Below are 27,180 nucleotides of genomic sequence, written 5' to 3'. Positions count from 1 at the left end.
GTCAGGTGGTCATGAATGAATGGGTCTGGAGAGTGTGTGTGTGTTGCTGATAAATACACACAATTCCAAGATTTTAACATGAAGAGCTCTTAGGCTCTATCGAATCCGTATCGCTGAAGTTCCTCGTTGCAGCGTGATTGAAACTGAAAGGCAATGTTCCCGCGTTAGCGTTCACGGTAAACGCTACATATGTCGGCTTAATCTCATATTTCTTTTACATTTCTATTGCGCAAATCGGTAACGCTTCAGCTAGATAGATTGAATAGAGACCCTCGTGGTGCAGGAATTAACGGTACTGAAAAGATCCATTCTATGGGTGCCAGGGTAATGGAGTAAAAAGTAAATGATTTTCTTTAGGAATGTAGTGAAGTAAATGTAAAAGTTGTCAAAAATATAAATATTAAAGTAAAGTACAGATACCCCCCCCCAAAACTACTTAAGTAGTCCTTTAAAGTATTTTACTTAAGTACTTTACAACACTGGCGCTCCACAGCTCCTAGGCATTACGCAAGCAGGTAACCAGTGTGTGCTCATCACACATGAAATCACAACTCAAATAATCACCTAGTTCATTAGAGGCATCACTACAGACGGTTCAATTCCAGGCTGTATCACAACCGGGCCGTGATTGGGAGTCCCATAGGGCGGCGCACAATTGGCCCAGTGTGGCCATCATTGTAAATAAGAATTTGTTCTTAACTGACTTACCTAGATAAATAAAAGAGACCTCTTTTACCAGAGAGACCTAGCCAAGAAAGAAGAATCTTAAATTACCTTGCAGATTGGACCGTGGTGTGGGTGTCGAAGTCAACAATCTTGCGGTGCGAGCTGGAAGAGGGTGCCCCATTAGCAGACGGGTGCTCACGGCGAAGACAGCGGCGCTGCCCCCCGTTTGTCAGGGAGGGCACAGGGTGCACGTTGGCATTGTTAAGGTTGGCGTTTGAGGATATGGGGGATTTGGGGTAGTAGTAGTTGTACCAGTGGGGTTCGCCTGCCCTTTCCTCAGAGCCGACCTGGGAGGGATCCACGGAGGCGTGGCAGGAAGGCGGAGGGACCTGGAGGGGCCGCTGAGTGACGTTTGTCTGGTGGGCGGAACCCCGGTGGTCCCCGTTAACGTGATTGGTGTGGTTGGAGAAGATCACGCCGTTCCTCTGTAGAGACAACACTGTCAGAACCGACAGTACAAATGACCATAATAAACACAGTGACTAAACTTAACCACTGGCTTTGGATCTGTTCTGGTGGTAGGGCACTTTGTCATTGAGGTCTTAATTCCAATCTTCACTAAATGATGTTCAACAGATAATGAAGGTACTAAAATTAACCGTGCATTTAGTTTTTGCGCTAAACATGCTATGAAAGAGGATTGCCTTTAAAAACCACTGGGTTGAACAACTCTGTCATATGCATGCTCTGGGTTCACAGGCAATATGAGTGTTATTGTATCGAATGGAGGGAGCCGGAAGCGAACCCGAGTCACGTTAGGTTAAGGTTAAGGAATTGATTAGCTAACATGCTAAGTAGCTAAAAAGTAGTAAGTACTGTAGTTGCTAATTAGCTCAAATGCCAAAGTTGTCCATGATGAGATTCGAACACGCAACCTTTGGGTTGCTAGAAGTTTAAAGATAATGTAACTATCCTTGACATTTAGTTAGGAGTCAATTAACCTGATGACAGCTACCAAGGGTGGGTGTCAGCTTACGTAACCTAGTTCCCTCAGCAAACGTCACCTACTGCTAACAAGCACACCATGAACATGCAGCCCCTAACAGGCAAGCAAGCTCCTCCCAAACCGCGGGTCAACGAAGGACCTGTTTTAATAGGCACTTGATTTAGAGCACCCAGCAACCACGAACAGAGTTCGAGACCATTCCATTGGCTGTAAAAAAGCGAACCCTGCCCACTGAACGTGTAGGGTGAGTTAAATCAAGCGCGCTTATTGAATGAACCGGGACAGTGATTTACCCTGTAAATCTCCTCGCTGTCTTCTGCGTTAATGTCGACAAGGCCCTCGTCTTGCAGGTCACATGATATGACTCGGCGGATTTCAGGCCCAATATCATGCAGTGTGCGGAGACCGGCCTGCAATGACGACAAGAGAGCAGCTGAGCGCCGGCAGGAGCACAAACACAGAGATACACACATGTGAACTGTACACACAAAGACCCTCAGACCAGACATACTGAGGTGCTTTGTAAAGCTATAGATAATGCGGGGTGTGTGCACAGCACTGTTCTCTTTATCTCTCATAATAAAAGGGATAGTCTGCAGCTACAAGCACGGCCAGAGGTGAAATAGCAAAGTGCAGACCAGAGAAGCAGCATTGTGTGTGTTCAGGTGCAGTGGCCTGCTGCTTTGCCGATGTCCTGTGGTGATTGGGCAAAGCACTACTCAGTGTGATTTATCGCTAACTAGCAGTTACATATTGTTTACCCTTATCAATGTGTCATTATCTTACTAAAATAGCACCCATATTTGGGTTTGTAAGTCATGTCATCAGTTGTTGTTTCAAAGGTCATTATATTGTGAGTTCTACAGGTACAGTGGAAATCGGAAGTTTACATACACTTAGGTTGGACTCGTTTTTCAACCACTCCACAAATTTCTTGTTAACAAACTATAGTTTTGGCAAGTTGGTTAGGACATCTACTTTGTGCATGACAAGTAATTTTTCCAACAATTGTTTACAGACAGATTATTTCACTGTATCACAATTACAATGGGTCAGAAGTTTACATACACTAAATTGACTGTGCTTTTAAACAGGTGGAAAATTCCAGAAAATTATGTCATGGATTTAGAAGCTTCTGATAGGCTAATTGACATCATTTGAGTCAATTGGAGGTGAACCTGTGGATGTATTTCAAGGCCTACCTTCAAACTCAGTGCCTCTTTGCTTGACATCATGGGAAAATCAAAAGAAATCAGCCAAGACCCCAGAAAAAAATTGTAGACCTTCACAAGTCTGGTTCATCCTTGGGAGCAATTGCAAACCGCCTGAAGGTATCACTTTCATCTGTATAAACAATAGTATGCAAGTATAAACATCCTGGGACCACACAGCCATCGAACCGCTCAGGAAGGAGACGCGTTCTGTCTCCCAGAACAACAGCAAAGTACCTTGTGAAGATGCTGGAGGAAACAGGTACAAAAGTATCTATATCCACAGTAAAACGAGTCCTATATCAACATAACCTGAAAGGCCGCACAGCAAGGAAGAAGCCACTGCTCCAAAACCGCCATAAAAAAGCCAGACTACGGTTTGCAACGGCACATGGGGACAAAGATCGTACTTTTTGGAGAAATGTCCTCTGGTCTGATGAAACAAAAATAGAACTGTTTGGCCATAATGACCATCGTTATCTTTGGAGGAAAAAAGGGAGGCTTGTAAGCCGAATAACACCATCCCAACAGTGTAGCACAGGGGGTGGCAGCATCATGTTGTGGGGGTTCTTTGCTGCAGGAGGGACTGGTGCACTTCACAATAATTATGTGGATATATTGAAGCAACATCTTAAGACATCAGTCAGGAAGCTTGGTCGCAAATGGGTCTTCCAAATGGACAATGACCCCACGCCTACTTCCAAAGTTGTGGCAAAATGGCTTAAGGACAACAAAGTTAAGGTATTGGAGTGGCCTTCACAAAGCCCTGACCTCAATCCTATAGAATATTTGTGGGCAGAACTGAAAAAGCGTGTGCGAGCAAGGAGGCCTACAAACCTGACTCAGTTACACCAGCTCTGTCAGGAGGAATGGGCCAAAATTCACCCAACTTATTGTGGGAAGCTTGTGGAAGGCTACCCAAAACATTTGACCCAAGTTAAACAATTTAAAGGCAATGCTACCAAATATTAATTGAGTGTATGTAAACTTCTGACCCACTGGGAATGTGATGAAAGAAATAAAAGCTAAAATAAATCATTCTCTACTATTATTCTGACATTTCACCTAACTGAACTAAGACAGGGAATTTTTACTCGAATTAAATGTCAGGAATTGTGAAAAACTGAGTTTAAATGTATTTGGCTAAGGTGTATGTAAACTCCCGACTTCAACTGTAGCTGCAATTGAAAAATATTGACTTGTGTTACATACAGATTGGCCATAATAGTGGACTTTTTGTTAGTGTTTACAACCCTAGAGGAGGTAAAATGGTACAGTCCAGTACAGAAGTTGAGACTCACCTGGAGGGCGATGGTGGAGTTCAGGCTGGTGAATGAGTTTCTTCCCACCAGGCCTTGCTCTTTGCGTTTCTTGAATTTTCTGAAGTAATCCTGTATCAGGAAGGTAGCATAGAACTTCCCCACGGTTACCTCGTCATCTGAGTGAACAGACCACACAAACGCCTCCACTGTCAGCACCGCACCACGCCACCACTCACCGTATTATCCATCATTCTCAGGCTCTGTAGCTGACTTTCTAGGGACCCCTGAGCTTTTGTGCAAAGCCGTCTGTGGCATGTAACGTATTCAAATATGAAATCAAAAAAGCTGAAAACCAAAATGGGACTTTAACCAAGCACTACACTGCAGTTTGGTGTCTACCAGACCAGTGTGACAGCCTCAGCGGCTTCTCAGCTCTGTTCCTGAGCCTGTATCTGTACCTGGATCTGTGGTGACAGAGAACACAGCCGAGCACAGTCCTGACCTTCTGACAAGACGGCCAACAGAAACCTCCAGCAAAACATCAGCACGCCAGTCCTCTCAAAACAACATCGGCAGCTCTACCCACTAGAGACTATCTGTGGCATTAATATGAACAGAAAACATGGCAAAATACGAACAGATCTGAAACGTAGAATTTTAAACAACAAAGAGACACGAGCCTCAACTCAATACAGTCAGGAGATGAAGCGATGTCACGTTTGTTTTCTATCAAACCAACCACAATCACATCTCACCAAAGTCTACCACACAGCTAGCTACACATCTAGCTACAGTACTGCTGTTATTACCTAAGGCTTAGCTAGCTACAGTACAGGGACACCGCCACAGTTAAGAAACATCTAACAAGAAGACTACAGCAGAGAGACTGGTATATCTAAGCTGTGAAAAGCGACACGCAGTCCAGGGAAGCAGTAGAGAACAGAGGAAGCAGCGGTCTGTGTCACTCAGCTAGCTAGTAAGCAGACTGGGGACACAAGGCACAGGAGAGTGTGGCAACAATAGTTTCATGCCACCGGCCAAAAACAGAACTGCTGCAGGAAATTCTGGACGGCAAAGAGAGAGAGGCTAGGGAAGAGGAGGGAAAGCTGTGGAGAAGAGAAGCTTGGCCAGAAAGAGAGAGAGAGAGATCAAGATGAGTTAGTAGTTATAGCAGAGCATGCAGTGCTAGAACGAGCCAAGCATCAGAGCCAAAGCATCAGAGAGCCAAAGCACAAAGCATAGTGCAGCAAATGACAACTAGGGAAATAAAATGAATACGACGAATAGGGGTGGGTTGCAGAAAACTAGAGAACAGTGAAAACATCACAGGTTGGTCAACACCAGCACAGCATGACACTATAGACTGTTTAGGATAGTACGGCTCAGGACAGCCAAGTGGGAGACAACAAAAGAACACACAGCAAAACAGTTGAGCATGGCATTGCACAGAAACGCATGGGTGCTGTGAGTCCGTGTCCTAACCGAAATCATATTCCCTCCCTATAAAGAACACTACTAAGTGCACAAGAAAGTGAATAGGGTGCCATATCAGATTGAACCTGGCCTGACTATCAATAGGGAGCCCCAGAGTCAGGCTGAAGTGAGCATTTTCAGGGTCGCTGTCAATAATGGCCGATCCCTGGCTGTGACCCCACTCTCTGAGGGTGTCGCAGGGGGAGTGGGGTCTGCAAAAAAAAAAAAAACATTTCCATTTCACACCACACACTTGTACAGGTTACAGACTTATAGAAGCACCCTCTATTTGACCTTTGATATGAGCACACTCGGTGTGGATGGCAAGATAAGAGTCAGATAAGGTGAGTTTCTCTGAACTGAAGTGACTGTCTGCTCCTCTATCTGGTCCTGCTCTTATCTGTGGTCAAACGACTAGGCTTTAACAGCTATTGACACATGAAAACAAGAAGAGAGGACTCGACTGCCTGTCAATAATTAGTCTACGCAAACTGTTCCACTAGAGGGTCGGCATTACAGTGGATCACTGATGTCAATGAACGAGTTGATCCTTAATGTGGGACTGCTAATAACCTATGCTGTTAGCGATCCATGCACCTCTATGCAACAAGTCCCATGAACGTAGTGTGTGTAGTACCACTGCTGAGGGAAAGCTTAGTCGCAGGTCAGCCTGGAGTATAGGGTTGCCACCCTGACCTCACACACACAGTGCATAAGCAATAACCCTGCTTATGCATGTGCGTCTGCACAGCGCATTTCTATGTTTGAAGTGTACAGGTTGCGCAGGGCAGTCTGCCACACCTCTGTAGCCAGGCTAGCCATGAGTTTAACGCTACATCTACCGTCCAGTTACTGGAGACATACGTCACAGAGGCTGGAGCCATTCTACTGACCGCCAGCAGGGGGCACCACTTGGTCCAGCAGCTTCATGCTGGTCCTCTTCCAGATCTTCTTGATGACCGCTCGCAACTCCTCATTGGCCTGCTCCAGGTTGCCTAGGAAATCAAACACTCTGTAAATGTGTTGGACCAATCAAACCAGCCATTTAGCGGGCCACTGTATATACGAGTATTTTGAGTACAGTACATTCTGAGAAACTGGATGGCGACTGCGTGTCCTCATTCAGACATCGTCCCTGTGTCAGCTCCCAGCAGCACCCTCTTGTGGCTACAGGCAGTACTAAATCCCCTACTATAAAAGGTTGCGTAATTTTTTTTACCTTTATTTAACTAGGCAGTGAAGAACAAATTCTTATTTTCAATGAATGCCTAAGAACAGTGGGTTAACTGCCTTCTTCAGGGGCAGAACGACAGACCTTATCCGCTCTGGGATTCGATCCAGCAACCTTTCGGTTACCTTTCGGGCCACGGTAGTGTAATATACCAAGCTCGCCTATGCTCAAAGGTGAATGCCCACAGCAGCTGGTGCTGCGATGACCGCACTGCTCACCTTCGGTCTTGATCTTCAGAGCGGTCCTCACCAAGGCAAACAGGGTGGCGTTAAACATGACCGTGCCATCACTGTTCAGGGGCATGTTCATGGCAACCAATCTCTGAAAGGAGTCACGGTTATGCAACCGTGTGAGTTAACCAGGGCAAGATTGAGCCCACAAAAATGAACACCTTGTGTGAAACGTTTGTGTAACGTGTGCAGTGTTTGTGTGGTGTGTTGAATACAATGTGTGTGTTTGTGTGGGTGCATAAGCACACCTTGCAGGCCACTCTGTGTGGACACAGCTTGCCGAAGCCTAGAGGAGGCTGGATGCGTCTCAGCAAGGTCACCACATCCAGATGCTTTATCCTGCCCCTGAAAGAGACAGCAACACCAACACTGAAGGCAACACACTCCTGACAGCAACACCAAATACAGAAACAACACAGGGAGAACTAATGTAGATGAATGACTGCAGGTGTGTGTGTGTGTGTGTGTGTGCACGTGGTAACTTAGTAAAAATACTTTGAAATACTACTTAATTCATTTTTCTGTACTTGAATATTTATATATTTGACAACTTTTACTTCACTACATTCATAAAGAAGACATGTACTTTTTACTCCCATATATTTTCCCTGATACCCCAAAATACTTGTTACATTTCGAATGCTCAGGCAGGACAGCTATATAGTCCAATTCACACACTTATCAATTTAGCATATTGTCATCCCTACTGCCTCTGATCTGGCGGACTCACTAAACACAAATACTGCGTTTGTAAATGATGTCTGAGTGTTTGAATGTCCCCTTAACTGTCAATACATTTGCAAAAAAAAAATCTGTCTGGTTTTAATATATCTACTTGGAACCATAAGTGTTCTACCTGGAACCAACAAGGGTTCTTCAAAGGGTTCTCCTATGGAGACAGCTGAAGAACCCTTTTAGGTTCTAGATAGCACTTTTTTTCATTTACTCCTTAAGTACATTTAAAACCAGATACTTTTACCCAAGTAGTATTTTACTGGGTGACTTTCACTTTTTACTTGAGTCATTTTCTATGAAGGTATTTTTACTCAAGTATGACAATTGAGTACTTTTCTCACCGCCGTGTGTGTGTGTGTGTGTGTGTGTGTGTGTCCTGTATGTCCAGATGTTAATGCAGACTCACTTAGCCTCTGGGTCGTACTCAGACCAGATCCTTTTAAACTCATCCAGGTGGTGAGGACCCAGAATGGACCAATCCCGCGTCAGATAGTCAAAGTTATCCATGATGACAGCCACGAACAGGTTGATGATCTGAAACAGAGGTAGTGAAACACTCAGTGGGCGTGTTTAACAATTCTTCTGGGGTCCAGAAGTCCCCACGAGGATAGTAAATTAACAGAAATATGACCAACTGGAGACATTTTGTTAGTCCCCATGAGGTCAAATGCTATTTCTAGGGGGTTTAGGGTTAAGGTTAGAATTAGGGTTAGAATTACATTTAGGGTTAGGAGCTAGGTTTAGGTTTAGGGTCAAGGTTAGGTTTTTGGGTTAGGGTAAGAGTACGGGTTAGGGTTAAGGTTAGTGAAAATAGGATTTTGAATGGGACTGAATTGTGTGTCCCCACAAGGTTAGCGGTACAAGACTTTGTGTGTGTGTGTGTGTGTGTCTACATGCTGTGTGTATGTGTGTGTACCAGGAAGGCGCAGAGCATGTAGAAGCTGATGAAGTAGATGATGGCGAATCCGCTTCCACAGGTTCTCTCCTCTCCGGGGTTGTAGTCTGACTCGGAGTCACACAGCTTCCCTGGCAGACATGCCAGCATGATCTCCTGCCACACCTCGCCTGTAGCACACCTGAGAACATTCAAGTCATGTTATAACCCCAACACTATCACAACTATTCACCGTCCATAACCGCACACGCGTGCGTTTGACCTGACTTGTCCCTAGCGCACCGCAATATGATGACGCATAATACACAAACTAGTCACACACGTACACACACACACCTGAAGAGCATCAGGACAGCTTGAGGAAAGGTCTGGAAGTTGTTGTTGTGGTTTATCTGTGTGCCGTCTACCATGGCGATCTTTCCAAACACCTGAAACAAACAAACACAGTGTGTTAGGAAGAAACAAGTCCCGGAGATAAGCTAATCGTAATGCCAACTCAAAAGAGAAATGTTTGCCAGTTACCTGCATGCCGATAACAGCGTAGATGAAGAATAGCATGGCTATCAGGAGGGCAACATAGGGAAGAGCCTGGGAATGAATGCAAAGAAAGAGAAAGACTGTTTCAGGAGTGTGTTCAGACTCAGGAAGAGAAGGGTGCACCTTCACCTGTACGGTTACAGTCGGACCCATATGACTCCACTGTCAACCCCGAGTGGATTATTCTCTCACCTGGAAGGACTTGATGAAGGTCCACAGGAGCGTTCGGATGCCCTCCCCTCTGCTGAGCAGCTTGACCAATCGCATGACTCGGAACAAGCGGAAGAATGTGATGGAGATGCGAGCGCTGTCCTCTGTGTTCTGAGACAGAGAGAGAGAGAGAGAGAGAGAGACAAGAGGTGGAACCTCCATAGGACTGATGGTGCTGCTTTAACACACAGCTAGGAGCAGGCCAGAGATCAACACGCAGTTTGTGTGTGTGTGTGTGGGTGGGTGCACATCAGTGCATGTGGGTACGCATTCAGGTAGAGGAACATGCAACAGTCCTCGACTTGTGTGAAAGCAATGCATACACAGCCACATACATACACATACATACAAGTGTCCCCACTCCTAGGAGTCATACAGGGACGTGTCTCCAGACTCGGCGGGAATGCTTGAGACACAAGCAAAACCACAGCATCTACGCGATCCCAGGTCAAACGTGAACAAAGGGACACAACAAAAGACTGATAATGAGACGACCATCAACACAAACAAGATCCCAAAACAGAACTGATCTTGTCCATGGTACCGGGCCACAAAACAGATCTTGTCCACGGTACCGGGCCACAAAACAGGCAAGACAAAAATCCTCATGAACGAATATCATTCAGAACATATTTCATTCCAAACGAACGTGACGACATGACTGACAACAGAAACAGCTCTGTGCTGAGATGATGACGACGACGATGAGGAAGAGAGGGGTAGTGGGAGGGGCTTCTTACCCCTGGCTCCACAATCACCTTCACCACTGGCAGGGCCTTGAGACCAAAAAGTCTGGGTTAACCACTAACACCTTGACTACCTTCATCACTCACATTACTGATGTCATCCATGAGTCATTGTCATTGTCATTGTCATTGGCATAATGACTTCACTGCTTCCCAATGTCATTACATTTCTTCATCGTCGATTGAATCAAACCCAGCAACAATATGATCGTAACTTCTTTAATACAGCTCGGGAATCAGAAAGCCATCCATAACAGACATGTTACAGTAAGCATCAGTATCGGCGGGACACCATCGTCGTTGCCGCTCACGCAAAGCAGAATCACAAGAGCTTAGCACAGTATGACCACGGTGGCACGTTCGGGACATAAAACGGGCCATTCAATTCTACACAGGTGAAGAAAGAAAACTGTGACCTGTACCTGAGAACGAGTGGGTCCCACAAATACAAACTCGGTTGAATATTTAAATCACTTAAAGTAAATATCCAATGTGATTGTCACTCACTGGTCAAACACATTTATGAGAGTATGTTACAAGATGACTAACATAACTAATAGAATAATATAAGGTCACTTAGCTTACTTACCATGTAGGTAAGACACTGTGTTTTTTTGTGTATGTGTGTAAGGCAGTGTGTGTGTGTTTAGATTTGTGTTCCAAACAGAACAAAAGACAAAGCCACACAAACGTCATGATGACACACAGTTACCAGAACAGCACCAAGCATGGATCACTAATCTAGATAACCTATTGGAGGGAGGCATTGCAATAACCCTCATAGCTGCGGTATTCCAACTTCTTCAGCGGGGGACCCCATTTCTTTTCCACTTGAATTTCTCGGGCGAACCCACCACACCCCAAATCAAAATGACACAACCTTCAAATCGGTACTTTTAGATTTTTAGATTTAAAAAAAAAATTCAACTCATTACATTTTCATCCCTCGTATCAAAATGAAAAGAAACCAATCAATACATTTACTCAATTTAATTACATTTCTCAACTTTTATATACTGTCCCATACAATAATCTGTACTCTTAGTATTTTGTCATTTTTTTTCAAATAAAAGTTTATTTGTATCTTTTTTGGACCCACAGTAATTCCCCAGTGACCCCGACTTTGAATACCACTGAGTGTTTCAAAACTGTCCTATCATTATAAAATCGTACAAATATGTTGTCATCACATTTATAGACATCCCATATCACATTTTGATCTCCAAGGATCATAGGGTTGCATTCATGATTATCACTGCTACTAAACAGCTAGATAGAGCAACACCTTTATCAAGAGGATAGTCAATGAACATGTCTGGGACGTGAAACAATTTTGAGATCTCGAATGCAACCCTGACGTTGTTGCAAGGCATTCCCTCCAATAGTGCTGCGGGACAAGTGGCGTGAAGATGGCTACTTACATTGATCTCAGTGATTGCAATGTCAACGACGCTACCGACAACAATTAAGGCATCAAACGTGTTCCATGCATCGGCGAAATAGTGCTGTAAGCGCCAGTCCACGGACAAAAAGAGAAGAGGACAGAGAGAGAGAGAGAGAGAGACAGAAGCAGAAAGAGAGAACAAGAAGGATAGAGATATGTGAAAATACAAATGAGTTAAGACATGAAAGAATACGGGCAACAAGTAGAAAAAGCGTCTGAGTGGCACTTGTCTGTGAGAATACAAAGCGGCCGGAGGCACCTTAACCGGGGAGGGCGGGCTCGTAGTAATGGCGGGAATGGAATGAATAGAATGGTATCGAAACACATCAAACACATGCGTTTGATACCATTCCGTAAACTCCATTCCAGCCATTGTTGTGAGCCCGCCCTCCCCTCAGCAGGCTTCTGTCGCGCATGCCTCTAAGTAGCCCAACTGATACATATGAAACAGCGAATGAAGTTCTTCTGACTGTGATCTGTTATGAACCCTCTACAACCCTCTATAAGATATTACACGTTTCTCACTGACACAGTGCCGACACTGTGCTGAGTAACTGGCCACCATAGACCTAGACCCAACACCAGTCCTGACCAGGGATCATCTCCTAAAATTCAGCGGCGGGGGCGGTTTTTTTCTTGAGCGGACGGTTGGGGGGCCCGAAACATTTACAAATCATTTGTAGACTGCAAATTGACTGCAAGAAGCCCAAACAGATATAATATTTGACTAAAACATAATCATTTCAAACCAATCACTTGGAGTTGATTTCCTGGTGGTTTTATTATATTTTTAAGTCCAAAAATGAAGATGCCTAAAAAATTTACAAAATAAATGTATTTTTTTTTGCTCAGAGAACATGGGGGGGGGGCAAATAAAACCATCCGCGGGCCGTGACGCCAGTTAGGGAACCCTGATCAAGACCTATGGGTGACCAGCCCTGAAAGAAGTTCAACACTAGGCCAAGGAGCCAACAGACTGGCTTTAGGAGTGAGTCTAGAAAAAGGTGAGGGAGGCAAGGAAGGAAGGAAGAGAGGAGGCAGAGAGGAGGGCAGGTCTATTACAATACTCACATCTACCTGACTGAGAATGATGTCGACTACGCTGCCGATCACCACCAGGGCATCGAAGACGTTCCAGGCGTCTCCAAAATACCCCTACAGGCCAGGGTACAGAGCGCACCGCAGGGGGAGGTAGGGAGAGGGGTAGGAGGGTCAGTGGAGGGTAAGAAGTAGAGAGGGAAAGGGTGAGCGGGGGAAGGGGGGTGTTAAGGTCAATACTACAGAGGGAAATGCTTGACAGAAAGACAGGGGGATGAGAGGAGTGAGAGGGGTGAGTTAACTGGTCTATGATGCAAGCTGAGAGGCAGGCCTGACTGACTGACTCACCCTGGGTCTGAAGGCAATCAGTTTGAGGATCATCTCCACGGTGAAGACGCCAGTGAAGACCATGTTGAGGACGTCCATGGCGTAGTTGAACAGGTGGGACTGGCCATAGTGCTGAGGAAATGGAGAGAGAGGGAGAGAGAGAGAGGGGGTCGGAGGATGAGATAGAAAGGGGCAGAAAGAAGGATGATGAGATGGGACTGAGGTACAGACATATATATACACAATACCCTATTTTCCACCATAATTTGCAAATAAATTCATTAAAAATCCTACAATGTGATTTTCTGGATTTTTTTTTCTAATTTTGTCTGTCATAGTTGAAGTGTACCTATGATGAAAATTACAGGCTTCTCTCATCTTTTTAAGTGGGAGAACTTGCACAATTGGTGGCTGACTAAATACTTTTTTGCCCCACTGTACACAGAACACAGAGAGACATAGAGGGACAGAGAAATAGACCCCGACATAGAGACACAGAGAGACACAGAGGGACAGAGAAATAGACCCCGACACAGAGACACAGAGGGACAGAGAAATAGACTCAGACACAGAGACACATATTGGGACAGAGAAATAGACCCAGGCACAGAGAGACACAGAGGGACAGAGAAATAGACTCAGACACAGAGAGAGAACAGAGAGAGGGCTATAGAAGGCTATGGGGGCTATATAGGGCTATAGAGGGCTATGGGGGCTATATAGGGCTATAGAGGGCTATATACAGTGCCTTGCGAAAGTATTCGGCCCCCTTGAACTTTGCGACCTTTTGCCACATTTCAGACTTCAAACATAAAGATATAAAACTGTATTTTTTTGTGAAGAATCAACAACAAGTGGGACACAATCATGAAGTGGAACGACATTTATTGGATATTTCAAACTTTTTTAACAAATCAAAAACAGAAAAATTGGGCGTGCAAAATTATTCAGCCCCCTTAAGTTAATACTTTGTAGCGCCACCTTTTGCTGCGATTACAGCTGTAAGTCGCTTGGGGTATGTCTCTATCAGTTTTGCACATCGAGAGACTGAAATTGTTTCCCATTCCTCCTTGCAAAACAGCTCGAGCTCAGTGAGGTTGGATGGAGAGCATTTGTGAACAGCAGTTTTCAGTTCTTTCCACAGATTCTCGATTGGATTCAGGTCTGGACTTTGACTTGGCCATTGACTTGGCCAACACCTGGATATGTTTATTTTTGAACCATTCCATTGTAGATTTTGCTTTATGTTTTGGATCATTGTCTTGTTGGAAGACAAATCTCCGTCCCAGTCTCAGGTCTTTTGCAGACTCCATCAGGTTTTCCTCCAGAATGGTCCTGTATTTGGCTCCATCCATCTACCCATCAATTTTAACCATCTTCCCTGTCCCTGCTGAAGAAAAGCAGGCCCAAACCATGATGCTGCCACCACCATGTTTGACAGTGGGGATGGTGTGTTCAGCTGTGTTGCTTTTACGCCAAACATAACGTTTTGCATTGTTGCCAGAAAGTTCAATTTTGGTTTCATCTGACCAGAGCACCTTCTTCCACATGTTTGGTGTGTCTCCCAGGTGGCTTGTGGCAAACTTTAAACGACACTTTTTATGGATATCTTTAAGAAATGGCTTTCTTCTTGCCACTCTTCCATAAAGGCCAGATTTGTGCAATATACGACTGATTGTTGTCCTATGGACAGAGTCTCCCACCTCAGCTGTAGATCTCTGCAGTTCATCCAGAGTGATCATGGGCCTCTTGGCTGCATCTCTGATCAGTCTTCTCCTTGTATGAGCTGAAAGTTTAGAGGGACGGCCAGGTCTTGGTAGATTTGCAGTGGTCTGATACTCCTTCCATTTCAATATTATCGCTTGCACAGTGCTCCTTGGGATGTTTAAAGCTTAGGAAATATTTTTGTATCCAAATCCGGCTTTAAACTTCTTCACAACAGTATCTCGGACCTGCCTGGTGTGTTCCTTGTTCTTCATGATGCTCTCTGCGCTTTTAACGGACCTCTGAGACTATCACAGTGCAGGTGCATTTATACAGAGACTTGATTACACACAGGTGGATTGTATTTATCATCATTAGTCATTTAGGTCAACATTGGATCATTCAGAGATCCTCATTGAACTTCTGGAGAGAGTTTGCTGCACTGAAAGTAAAGGGGCTGAATAATTTTGCACGGCCAATTTTTCAGTTTTTGATTTGTTAAAAAAGTTTGAAATATCCAATAAATGTCGTTCCACTTCATGATTGTGTCCCACTTGTTGTTGATTCTTCACAAAAAAATATAGTTTTATATCTTTATGTTTGAAGCCTGAAATGTGGCAAAAGGTCGCAAAGTTCAAGGGGGCCGAATACTTTCGCAAGGCACTGTAAGCATATAGAGGGCTACAGAGGGCTATTTAGAGCTATAAAGGGCTATATAGGGCTATTTAGAGCTATATAGGGCTATATAGGCATACAGGGGGCTACAGAGGGCTATTTAGAGCTATATAGGGCTATTTAGAGCTATAGGGGGCTTTATAGGGCTGTTTAGAGCTATAGAGGGCTATATAGGCATATAGAGGGCTACATAGGGCTATTTAGAGCTATAGAGGGCTATTTAGAGCTATATAGGGCTTTATAGGGCTGTTTAGAGCTATAGAGGACTATATAGGGCTATTTAGAGCTTTAGAGGGCTATTGAGGCATATAGAGGGCCATAGAGGGCAATATAGGGCTATAGAGGGCCATATAGGGCCATAGAGGGCTATAAAGGGCTATAGAGGGCTACATAGAGCTATAGAGGGCTATATAGAGCTATAGAGGGCTATATAGAGCTATAGAGGGCCATAGAGGCCTATTTAGGGCTATAGAGGGCTATATAGGGCTATAGAGGGCCATAGAGGGCCATAGAGGCCTATTTAGGGCTATAGAGGGCTGGCAGTAGGGACTCACCTGGATCGCCAAACACAGTGTGTTGAGGATGATGAGAACGAACATGACGTACTCAAAGCCAGTGGAGTTAACCACATACCAGAACTTATACTGGTAGGGGTTCTTAGGGATGTACCTCCGCAGTGGACAAGCCTTCAGAGCATACTCTACACACTGACGCTAGATAGGGTAGAGAGAACACAGAGTTAATCTCTTTCACATACACACACACACACACACACACACACACACACACACACACACACACACACACACACACACGGCTCTTACCTGGTTTTTGTCCAGCTCACAGTTCTTGTACTCTTTCTCTCCCTGCTCCTGGAAGGTGACGATGACGAAACCGACAAAGATGTTCATCATGAAGAAGGCGATGATGATGATGTAGATGATGAAGAAGATGGAGATCTCCACGCGGTAGTTGTAGATGGGACCCATATTCTCTCTGTTGGAGTCGATGGCCTTGTACAGCAGACTGAGCCACAGAAACAAACGCACACTAATCAGTGAGACGTGTCGTAAAAATGAACATCTGGACATACGTAGGAGTGTGTATGTTCACGTACGCTTTCGCTGCGTGTGTGTGCGTGTGCGTATCTGTGAGAGGCTCTTACGCAGGCCAGCCTTCAAATGTAGAGACGGTGAACAGAGCCATCATAGCCATGAGGACGTTGTCAAAGTTGAAGTCACTGTTGTACCAGATCCTCTCCCTGACCGCAGGCAACACTGTGTCGCCATCCTTATACAGAATGTATGTGCCTCTACGCGAGGAGAGAAGAAGAAGTTACACTTTTACACACAGATTGACATATCTGTGTGACACATTAGCATACAGACATATGCACACGCACAACTGTAAGCTTACAATTGTATCCAGCATAGCGCAAGGAGGGGAAAATGGAGCGCAATCCAACTCACTTGCATTCCTCTGGGCTGGACTTGGCCTCGTCTGTGCAGCGATAGAACTTGCCCTGAGCGAGAGAACAGAACATCAACAGCTGCTATTCTATCACACACTACCACACACATACAGTTGAAGTCGGAAGTTTTCATACAAGTTTTATTGACTCCAACCTAAGTGTTTTTCAACCACTCCACAAATTTCTTGTTAACAAACTATAATTTTGGCGAGTCGGTTAGGACATCTACTTTGTACATGACACAAGTCATTTTTCCAACAATTGTTTACGGACAGATTATTTCACTTATAATTCACTGTATCATAATTCCAGTGGGTCAGAAATTGACATACACTAAGTTGACTGTGCCTTTAAACAGCTTGGAAAATTCCTGAAAATGATGTCATGGCTTTCGAAGCTTCTGATAGGCTAATTGACATCATTCGAGTCAATTGGAGATGTACCTGTGGATGTATTTCAAGGCCTACCTTCAAATTCAGTGCCTCTTTGCTTGACATCATGGGAAAAGAAATTAGCCAAGATGTAAATAAAAAAAAAATTGTAGACCTCCACAAGTCTGGTTCATCCTTGGGAGCAATTTCAAAACGCCTGAAGGTACCACATTCAGCTGTACAATCAATAGTACGCAAGTATAAACACCATGGGACCACGCAGCTGTCATACCGCTCAGGAAGAAGACACGTTCTGTCTCCTAGAGATGAACGTACTTTGGTGTGAAAAGTGCAAATAAATCCCAGAACAACAGCAAAGGACCTTGTGAAGATGCTGGAGGAAACAGGTACAAAAGTATCTATATCCACAGTAAAACAAGTCCTATATCAACATAACCTGAAAGAACACTCAGCAAGGACAAAACCACTGCTCCAAAACCGCCATGAAAAAGCCAGACTACAATCTGCAACTGCACATGGGGACAAAGATCGTACTCTTTATAGAAATGTCCTCTGGTCTGATGAAACAAAAATAGAACTGTTTGGCCATAATGACTATTGTTGTTTGGAGGAGAAAGGCGAGGCTTGCAAGCCGAGGAACACATCCCAATCGTGGAGCACGGGGGTGGCAGCATCTTGTTGTGGGGGTGCTTTGCTGCAGGAGGGACTGGTGCACTACAGAAAATAGATGGCATCATGAGGTAGGATAATTATGTGGATATATTGAAGCAACATCTCAAGACATCAGTCAGGAAGTTAAAGCTTGGTCGCAAATGGGTCTTCCAAATGGACAATGACCCCAAGCATACTTCCAAAGTTGTGGCACAATGGCTTAAGGACAACAAAGTCAAGATATTGGAGTGGCCTTCACAAAGCCCTGACCTCAATCCTATAGAACATTTGTGGGCAGAACTGAAAAAGCGTGTGCGAGCAAGGAGGCCTACAAACCTGACTCAGTTACACCAGCTCTGTCAGGAGGAATGGGCCAAAATTCACCCAACTTATTGTGGGAAGCTTGTGGAAGGCTACCCGAAACGTTTGACCCAAGTTAAACAATTTAAAGGCAATGCTACCAAATACTAATTGAGTGAATGTAAACTTCTGACCCACTGGGAATGTGACGAAATAAATAAAAGCTGAAATAAATAATTCTCTCTGACATTTCACATTCTTTAAATAAAGTGGTGATCCTAACTGACCTAAGACAGGGAATTTTTACTAGGATTAAATGCCAGGAATTGTGAAAAACTGAGTTTAAATGTATTTGGCTAAGGTGTATGTAAACTTCCGACTTCAACTGTATAATAAATTGCACACACAACACTCATTCCGTCATACTGCAATGGAGGTAGGTACCTTGAAGAGCTGCACTCCTATGCAGGCGAACATGAACTGTAGCAGCGTGGTGACGATCATGATATTACCAATGGTCCTGATGGCCACAAATACACACTGGACCACATGCTGCAGGGTCAGGGGTCAAAAACAGAGGAGACGAGAGAGAATTAAGGGACGAATTAACCTCATTGAACCCTCTACCCTTAGCATGATGATTTGCAGGAGATTTCAGCGGCCGGTTCCTTTGTGGAAGTGTGCTAGTTAGAACTGTTTTTCTCTGGATGCGTTGTTAAACAGTTGTTCCACTGTGGCCAACTGGACCCCTGTCTCACCTTGAGGCCCTTGGCTCTGTTGATGGCCCTCAGGGGCCGCAGCACCCTCAGCACACGCAGGATCTTCACCACAGAGATGGCGGATGACCTAAACACCAAACAGAGACAGTTATGGCCACATTGGTTGGTTGCTTGATTGTTGGATGGATAAATTGGTTACGTACTGAATGCCGAAGGACACCAGAGAGACTCCCACCACCAGTAGGTCCAGCAGGTTGAAGTAGTTCCTGCAGAAGGCTCCTTTATGGAGGAAAGCCCCAAACGCTGTCATCTGGAGAGCACAGAGATACTGGCATCAGATATCCTGAACTTATTCACTGGGCTGTCCCCTTACTAGACACAACAGCTTTAGCCATAACTGTAGATGACATAGACGTGGGCAGACAAACACACACCGTCTTGTTTGTCAAACCTTGTGGGGACAAACAATTGATTCCCATTAACCCTAATCCTAATCCTCCCACTAATTTTAACATTAACCCTAAATCCCCTAGAAATAGCCTTTTTCCTTGTGGGGACACTCTTGTGGGGACTTCTGGTCCACACAAGTATAGTGAAACACGTCCACCTACACACAGATCTAGTTCCACTCTTACTGAAACGCCAACGCATGCTTCTCGATGTGATAATCAATGCCAGACAAATGGGTTTCTACAGAAACTCAGACACAACAAAGTACACATTTAATTGCATATCAGACAATCGTCGACACCTGCACATATTCTCTCTCTTACACACACACACACACACACACACACACACACACACACACACACACACACACACACACACACACACACACACACACACACACACACACACACACACACACACACACACACGACAGCACACAGGCAACGACATTTAAAACATAGACAAATGAGAACTGTTCTGACATTGGACACATTATTTCAGAGATATTGCTATTCATTTCCTATAAAGATTTTAACAAAGATCGCTCAAACTGCAAAGATCGCTCAAACTGGGGAGGGGTGGGGGGGTAAGGTTACATTCAAAAGAGTAGTCAAATTGCTTCAGAGTCATTCATGTGTGTCGTGGTTTCATGCACATTCTGTGGAAGTACTCGCGGGGGATGGGATGGCAACATCATACCAATAGGATGCGGATGCCAGATCTGTTTATGCTTTAGTTCAGGCCAAACTCAGAACTTGTTGGCTAAAGGAGAAACAGATCTGGCAACCAGGGTAGGAATCTCTATGGTGGAGATTCACAAAGAGGTGACCTACCATGAGCCCTCATCTTTACAAGGTGCAGTTTAAACTGGACCCAATAAGAATGCAGTGGATCATGCTACTCTCGAAAAATGTACACAAATATATATTGCCCCCTCTTTTGGCTCCAAATTAAAATAATAACAACTCATCGAATAACAACTGATGTTTTCTATTGAGCTTCAGGTCCGTTTGTGATCAAAAAGAGGTGCCGTGATGGTTGCTGACAGACAAAGTACAAGCAGGCGACGTACAGTAGACAGGGGAGTGCAGCAAGGCTATGGTTGTCATAGAAACCAGGTTACCTTCAACAGGATCTCAAAGGTAAACATACTAGTGAAGACATAATCTGCATAGCCTAGGATCTGGAAAGCAACGAGAAGGTTGGAGTGTTACCACACAAGCAGTAGAGCACAGCACACACACACACAGGGGGAAAGCATTTACCTTCAACAGGATCTCAACAGTAAAGATTGCCGTGAAAGCATAGTCAAAATAACCAAGTATCTGCAAAAGGCAATGTGAAAGTTTAACAGGAGGCCAAGGCATCACCACATGACATCAACAACTTCAGAATGCATCAACCGTCCTAAATTGTTAACAAAAGTACAGGTTTGAGTTTTTAGTTCAAGTTTTGTTTTTAACATGGATATTCCATATTACCATTAAACATGATCTTAATGTCATTACTGTAAAATTACTGTAAAATTACTCATGGAAGTAGACATCATCTTGGTGCTATTAAAGGTGCAATATGCAGAATTGGCCCCGCCATTTCCTGGTTGGTTCGAATAGTTTGCCTAATCTAAACCACTAAGAAATATATTTTCAATTACCAAAAATATTGTTTTTTACAGCTGTTTGAAGCTGGTGTACAAAACCCAGAAGTAAACGATGCAAAAGCGCAAGTTAAGAACAGGAAGCATTGAAATAGCGCACATAGAACAGATCTACCTCTTCTTATGCTTGCTTTCAATGAGAATGGCGGATCTATATCTCACATTTATATGTACATTTGGTCAGGTCGCCCAAAAAGTTACATATTGCAGCTTTAAATGTTATTTTGAATGTCAGAGAAAAGGCTGCTGCTGCAGCCTACATACAATGTTGCGTGCAGAGAAGTTGCGTATGGGGTCCTCAGCAGCCAGAGACACAGAGCTCAGCATGATGAAGACCAGGATGAGGTTGGTGAAGATGTGGTGGTTGGTCAGCTTGTGGCAGGCCACCCGGACTCTGAGAAAGAAAGCCATGAAATTACATTATTTCTGAGTGTGTGTGTGTGTGTATATGTGTGTTTATGTGTGTGTGTGTGTGTGTGTGTGTGTGTGTGTGTGTGTGTGTGTGTGTGTGTGTGTGTGTGTGTGTGTGTGTGTGTGTGTGTGTGTGTCAGTTCAATACCATACTATATACAGGGTCAGTTCATTACTATACTATATACAGGGTCAGTTCAATACCATACTATATACAGGGTCAGTTCAATACCATACTCTTTACAGGCTCAGTTCAATACCATACTATATACCGGGTCAGTTCAATACCATACTATATACAGGGTCAGTTCAATACCATAAAATATACAGGGTCAGTTCAGTACCATACTCTTTACAGGCTCAGTTCAATACCAAACTATATACAGGGTCAGTTCAATACCATACTATATACAGGGTCAGTTCAATACCATACTATATACAGGGTCAGTTCAATACCATACTATATACAGGCTCAGTTCAATACCATATTTACAATGTGCAGGGATACTGGAGTGATGGAGGTAGATATGTATAGGGGTAAGGGGACTAGGCAACAGGATAGAAGATAAACAGAGTAGAAGCAGCTTGTATGTGAGTGGGTGTGTGGGTGGGTGTGTAGAGTGTGCGTAAAGACAAAACTAGGTCAATAAATATACAAGGTATGAATATAAATGTATGTGCATATTATGTGTGATTGAGCAGATGGAGTGAGTGTATGTGAGTGAGTGTGTAGGGCAATGTGAGTCTGCGTAAAAACAAAACTAGGTCAATAAATATACAAGTTTAACTCAGATAGTCCGTGTAGCTATTTTGTTAGCTATTTATCAATCGTATTGATAGAAGCCATTCAAGAGCCTGTTGGTGCCAGACTTGACGCACCGGTACGGCTTGTCGTGCGGAAGCAGAGAGAATAGTCTATGGCTTGGGTGGTTGGAGTCTTTAACGATTTTCCGGGCCTTTCCACCACACCGCTCGGCCCAAATGATGCACTGGGCTGTCCACTCCACCCTCTGTAGCGCCATGTGATCGAGGGCAGTGCTATTGCCATACCAGGCAGGGATGCAGCCAGTCAAAATGCTCTCAATGGTGCAGCTGTAGAACTTTGAGGATTTGAGGGCCAATGCCAAACTCTTTCTAATCTCCTGAGGGAGAAGAGGCGTTGATGCGCCTTCTTCACAACTGTGCACATGTGTTTGGACCATTTTAAGTCTTTATTGATTTGGACAGAGAGGAACTTGAAGCTCTCAACCTGCTCTACTGCAGCCCTGTCGATGTGGATGGGGGCGTGCTCACGCCCCTGTTTCCTGTAGTCCACGATCAGCTCCTTGGTCTTACTGACATTGAGGGAGAAGTTGTTGCTCTGGCACCACACTGCCAGGTCACTGACTTCCTCCCTGTAGGCTGACACATCATCAACGGTCATCTGTCCTACCACCGTCGTGTCGTCAGTAAACTTGATGATTGGGTTAGAGTCATGCCTGGCCATGCAGTCGTGGGTGAACAAGGCGTACAGGAGAGGACTGAGTGTAACAGTATAACTTTAGACCGTCCCCTTGCCCATACCCGGGCGCGAACCAGGGACCCTCTGCACACATCAACAACAGTCACCCACGAAGCCTCGTTAGCCATCGCTCCACAAAAGCCGCGGCCCTTGCAGAGCAAGGGGAACTACTACTTCAAGGTCTCAGAGCAAGTGACGTCACCGATTGAAACGCTATTTAGCGCGCACCGCTAACTAAGCTAGCCGTTTCACATCCGTTACATAAGCACACACCCCTGTGGGGCCCCTGTGTTGAAAGTCAGCGTGGAGGAGGTGATGTAGCCTACCCTCACCACCTGGGGTCGGCCCGTAAGGAAGTCCAGGATCCAGTTGCAGAGGGAGCTGTTCAGACCCACAGTACTAAAGCTTGGTGACGTGCTTGAGGGGACGAAGGGTGTTGAATGCTGAGCTGTAGTCTATGAACAGCATTCTCACATAGGTATTATTCTTATCTAGGTGGGTAAGGGCAGTGTGGAGAGCAATTGAGATAGCATCATCTATGGATCTGTTGGGACGGTATGCAAAAAAGTCAGTGTGCGTGTGTTTGCATAATATCCCATGTTTTGAACTGAGGCCTACTCACAGGTTAGTGTTGCTGAAGATGAAGAAAGCGCTGCCCTCAGGGATGGGCGGAGTCTTCTCCTTGATGCTGTGGTCCGACAGCCTCTGAGGACGTGGCCCAATCGGAACCTCCGGGAGCTCATCGTCGTCGTCGTCATCGTCACCAACTGGGGATACCCAGGATCGAAGACAAAGCAGTGTCAGGGCACAGAAGCTACAGCACCAAAGCTAGGACACTGACCTCAGACCAGAAGAGTTTACCTGGAGTATCTGGAGTGGGATACGGCTCCTTCTCCTCTTCCACTTCCTCCTCCAATGGAAGCTACACCCACGCAGACACAAATGACATGTCAGAACCGTATCAGTACTGTTATGAATGACACATGGTTTAACCTCACTGTACCATTCTAAGTTGCTAAAAATGCAGACGTGAATAAATATCCAAGGATTACCAGCACAATTTGTTATCTAATGGTGCCTCTGTGTGGTTATGGATTGCTCTCCTCTGACTTTCTAATCTCTGAAAGTAGAAGTCAGCCCGTGATTACCTTGATCTCCCCATCCTGGCCTTCAGGTTTCAGATCCTCCGTCTTGTCTGTGTCACTTCTGGAGAAAATGACCCCAAACAGAAGACAATGTCAAATCAAATCAAATGTCAGGTACGGAGGAAAAACAAAACCACAACACTATCTCCTATCAGTCAGACAGTATTGGCATTACCTGGAACTCTTCTTCCTCTCCTTCTCCTCCTCTTCCTCCTTCTGGGCTGTGTTCAGGCTCTCTGCGTCTGCCAGGTTGTCAACGGCGATGGCCAAGAAGACGTTCAGCAGGATGTCTGATTACACACAGGACTTAAGGGCAACAGAGCTACAACGTTCACCTAACGTTTCAATGTAATGCACTGTTCTTCACTCCTGGTCCTGTGCAATGTGTGCAGGGTTTTGTTCCAGCTCAGGACTAGCGTAATTGAGTCAACAAACCATGTACTCATGAAGAGTAACTCATGACTAGCTGAGTCAGGTGAGTTAGTGCTGGGGCGAAACAAACGCCTGCACATACTGTGGCTCTCTAGAACCAGCGGATAACCTTGATCTAAACTCTAGACAGCTACAGGCAGTGGAATCCATGTGTTAGAAACAGGATACAGTTTCCGCAGACGAAGAGTATGATGAAGTAGATGCTGACGACCATGCCCGATGAGAAGGGTCCACCGTACGCCATGATGCCGTCATACATCACAGCGTTCCAATCCTCGCCTGTCAGGATCTGAGTCGCACAACAGGGTAACGCAATGTCGTCACAATGTCATCCCATCACAACCTTATTACAATGTTATTATTACAAGTCATCACAACGTCATCCCGACATTACTACAGTGTTATTATTTACAAGTCATCACAATGTTATCACAACGTCATATCACAACATTATCTCAACGTCGTCACAACGTTATTGCAACGTCATCGCAACAGCATCGCAACGTCATCGCAACGTCATCACAACGTCAATAGGTCAATAATCACTGTGAGAGAGGCGGGTAAAGGTGGCCTACCTGAAACACTGTGAGTAGTGCCTGGGGGAAGTTGTCGAAGGTGCTCCTCTTGGTTATCGTCTCGTCGAAGTTGAACTTGCCTCCGAAGAGCTGCATGCCCAACAGGGAGAAGATGATGATGAAGAGGAAGAGCAGAAGCAGCAGGGAAGCGATGGACTTCATGGAGTTGAGCAGCGACGCCACCAGGTTACTGAGAGATGCCCAGTGGCTAAAGGGCATAGAGAGAGAGCGAGAGAGGGTTATAACTTCACTAGGGTAGGGGGCAGCATTCGGAAGTTTGGATGAAAAGCATGCCCAAGTTAAACTGTCCGCTACTCAGTCCCAGAATATAGGATATGCATATAATTAGTAGATGTGGATAGAAAACACTCTAAAGTTTCCAAAACTGTTAAAAAATAATGTCTGTGAGTATAACAGAACTGATATGGCAGGCGAAGAACTGAGGAAACTCCAACCAGGATGTACTATTATTTTGAAAGGGTGTTTTTCCATTGAAAGCCTATCCACCATACAAAGACTTAGGACCCAGTTCATGAGCTCTGTACCTTCCTCTACATGTGACCAGTCTTTAGGCATTGTTTCAGGCTTTTACTCTGAAAAATTAGGGAGATATAGCACTTTCAATCAGTGACCAGTGGAAATTTCCATTCATCAGCCATGCGCCCTGATCTTGTTTCTCCTTTCCTATTGACGAAGATTTTGTCCAGTTGAAATATTATTGATTATTTATGGCAAAAACAACCGGAGGATTGATTTTAAACATTGTTTGGCATGTTTCTACTAACTTTTATTGTACTTTTTAAAAAACTTTTCGTCCTGGAATTAGTGCCTTCTGCATTCGGATTACTGGACAAAACGTGCGAACAAAAAGGAGGTTTTTGCTCATAAAGAGGGACATTATCGAACAAAGCGAACATTTATTGTCTAACATGGAGACCTGGGAGTGCCACCAGATGAAGATCATCAAAGGTATGTGATTAATTTTAATGCTATTTCTGACTTTTGTGACACTCCTTGGCTGGAAAATGGCTGTATGCGTTTCTGTGGCTAGCTAACATAATCGCAAAGTGTGCTTCACCGTAAAGCATTTTTAAAATCTGACACAGCGGTTGCATTAAGGAGAAGTTTATCTATATTTCCATGTTTATCAATGTTTATGATGAGTATTTCTGTCATTTTATGTGGCTCTCTGCACTTTCACCGGATGTTTGTTTGAGACAATGCATTTCTGACCACAACGAGCCAATGTAAACTCAGATATAAATATGAACTTTACCGAACAAAACATACATGTATTGTGTAACATGAAGTCCTATGAGTGTCATCTGATGAAGATCATCAAAGGTTAGTGATTAATTTAATCTATATTTCTGATTTTTGTGAATCCTCTCTTTGGCTGGAAAAATGGCTGTGTTATTCTGTGAATAGGCACTCACATAACATAATTGTTTGGTTTGCTTTCGTCGTAAAGCCTTTTTGAAATCAGACACTGTGGCTGGATTTACAACAAGTGTATCTTTAAAATGGTGTAAAATATTTGTATGTTTGAGGAATTTTAATTATGGGATTTCTGTTGTTTTGAATTTGGCGCCCTGCAGTTTCACTGGCTGTTGACGAGGTGGGACGCTATCGTCCCACGTACCCTAGAGAGGTTAAGATGAATGCGCAACACACAAACACACACATGCACACACAAACCTAGACACCGATATACATTCTTCCAACAGTATATGACAAATCAAACCAGTGAGTAAAGAACAAGATACGAGTTGAAAGTATCACAGAGGCAAACATTTTACCCATAAAACACCTCCACAACATTAGTCTATGTCCAGCCTCTCCCAGTCTCACCGTGTGACCTTGAAGATGCGTAGCAGGCGGACACAACGGAACACAGAGATGCCCAGAGGAGACATGACGGCCAGCTCCACCAGAATGGTCTCCACGATGCCGCCGCACACCACGAAGCAGTCGAAGCGGTTGAACAGGGACACGAAGTAGGCCTGCAGGCCCAGACTGTACATCTTCACCAGCATCTCACACGTGAACAAAGCCAGCAGAACCTTGTTGGCCACATCTGGAG

At 44.5% G+C, this 27,180-nt stretch overlaps 1 protein-coding gene across 1 annotated transcript in view; it reads right to left on the bottom strand.

Moving 5' to 3' along the window:
- The window catches only part of LOC110531171 (voltage-dependent L-type calcium channel subunit alpha-1D), a 50,525-nt gene that overhangs the window by 3,182 nt on the left and 20,163 nt on the right, over positions 1-27,180 (bottom strand). Inside the window, exons 9-37 of the mRNA XM_090185797.1 lie at positions 26,949-27,174; positions 25,098-25,305; positions 24,691-24,811; positions 24,266-24,380; positions 24,094-24,151; positions 23,807-23,867; positions 23,568-23,712; positions 21,298-21,427; positions 20,642-20,701; positions 19,127-19,233; positions 18,963-19,050; positions 18,649-18,756; positions 16,860-16,912; positions 16,556-16,702; positions 16,215-16,416; positions 15,945-16,103; positions 13,033-13,143; positions 12,718-12,801; positions 9,439-9,567; positions 9,232-9,297; positions 9,046-9,137; positions 8,731-8,890; positions 8,221-8,348; positions 7,328-7,424; positions 7,068-7,170; positions 6,512-6,613; positions 4,185-4,321; positions 1,966-2,082; positions 775-1,151 (exon numbers count right to left, since the gene is read on the bottom strand). Of these exons, the coding sequence (XP_090041923.1) occupies positions 775-1,151; positions 1,966-2,082; positions 4,185-4,321; positions 6,512-6,613; positions 7,068-7,170; positions 7,328-7,424; positions 8,221-8,348; positions 8,731-8,890; positions 9,046-9,137; positions 9,232-9,297; positions 9,439-9,567; positions 12,718-12,801; positions 13,033-13,143; positions 15,945-16,103; positions 16,215-16,416; positions 16,556-16,702; positions 16,860-16,912; positions 18,649-18,756; positions 18,963-19,050; positions 19,127-19,233; positions 20,642-20,701; positions 21,298-21,427; positions 23,568-23,712; positions 23,807-23,867; positions 24,094-24,151; positions 24,266-24,380; positions 24,691-24,811; positions 25,098-25,305; positions 26,949-27,174 (3,691 nt within the window). The remainder of the gene's footprint in view (positions 1-774; positions 1,152-1,965; positions 2,083-4,184; positions 4,322-6,511; positions 6,614-7,067; positions 7,171-7,327; positions 7,425-8,220; positions 8,349-8,730; positions 8,891-9,045; positions 9,138-9,231; positions 9,298-9,438; positions 9,568-12,717; positions 12,802-13,032; positions 13,144-15,944; positions 16,104-16,214; positions 16,417-16,555; positions 16,703-16,859; positions 16,913-18,648; positions 18,757-18,962; positions 19,051-19,126; positions 19,234-20,641; positions 20,702-21,297; positions 21,428-23,567; positions 23,713-23,806; positions 23,868-24,093; positions 24,152-24,265; positions 24,381-24,690; positions 24,812-25,097; positions 25,306-26,948; positions 27,175-27,180) is intronic.

Source organism: Oncorhynchus mykiss, chromosome 9 (assembly GCF_057628025.1).
Source record: "Oncorhynchus mykiss isolate SJ-2025 chromosome 9, ASM5762802v1, whole genome shotgun sequence".
NCBI classification, from domain to species: Eukaryota; Metazoa; Chordata; class Actinopteri; order Salmoniformes; family Salmonidae; genus Oncorhynchus; species Oncorhynchus mykiss.
The sequence above is the reverse complement of the archived record's forward strand: the minus strand, read 5'-3'. Positions and strand labels throughout refer to the sequence as shown.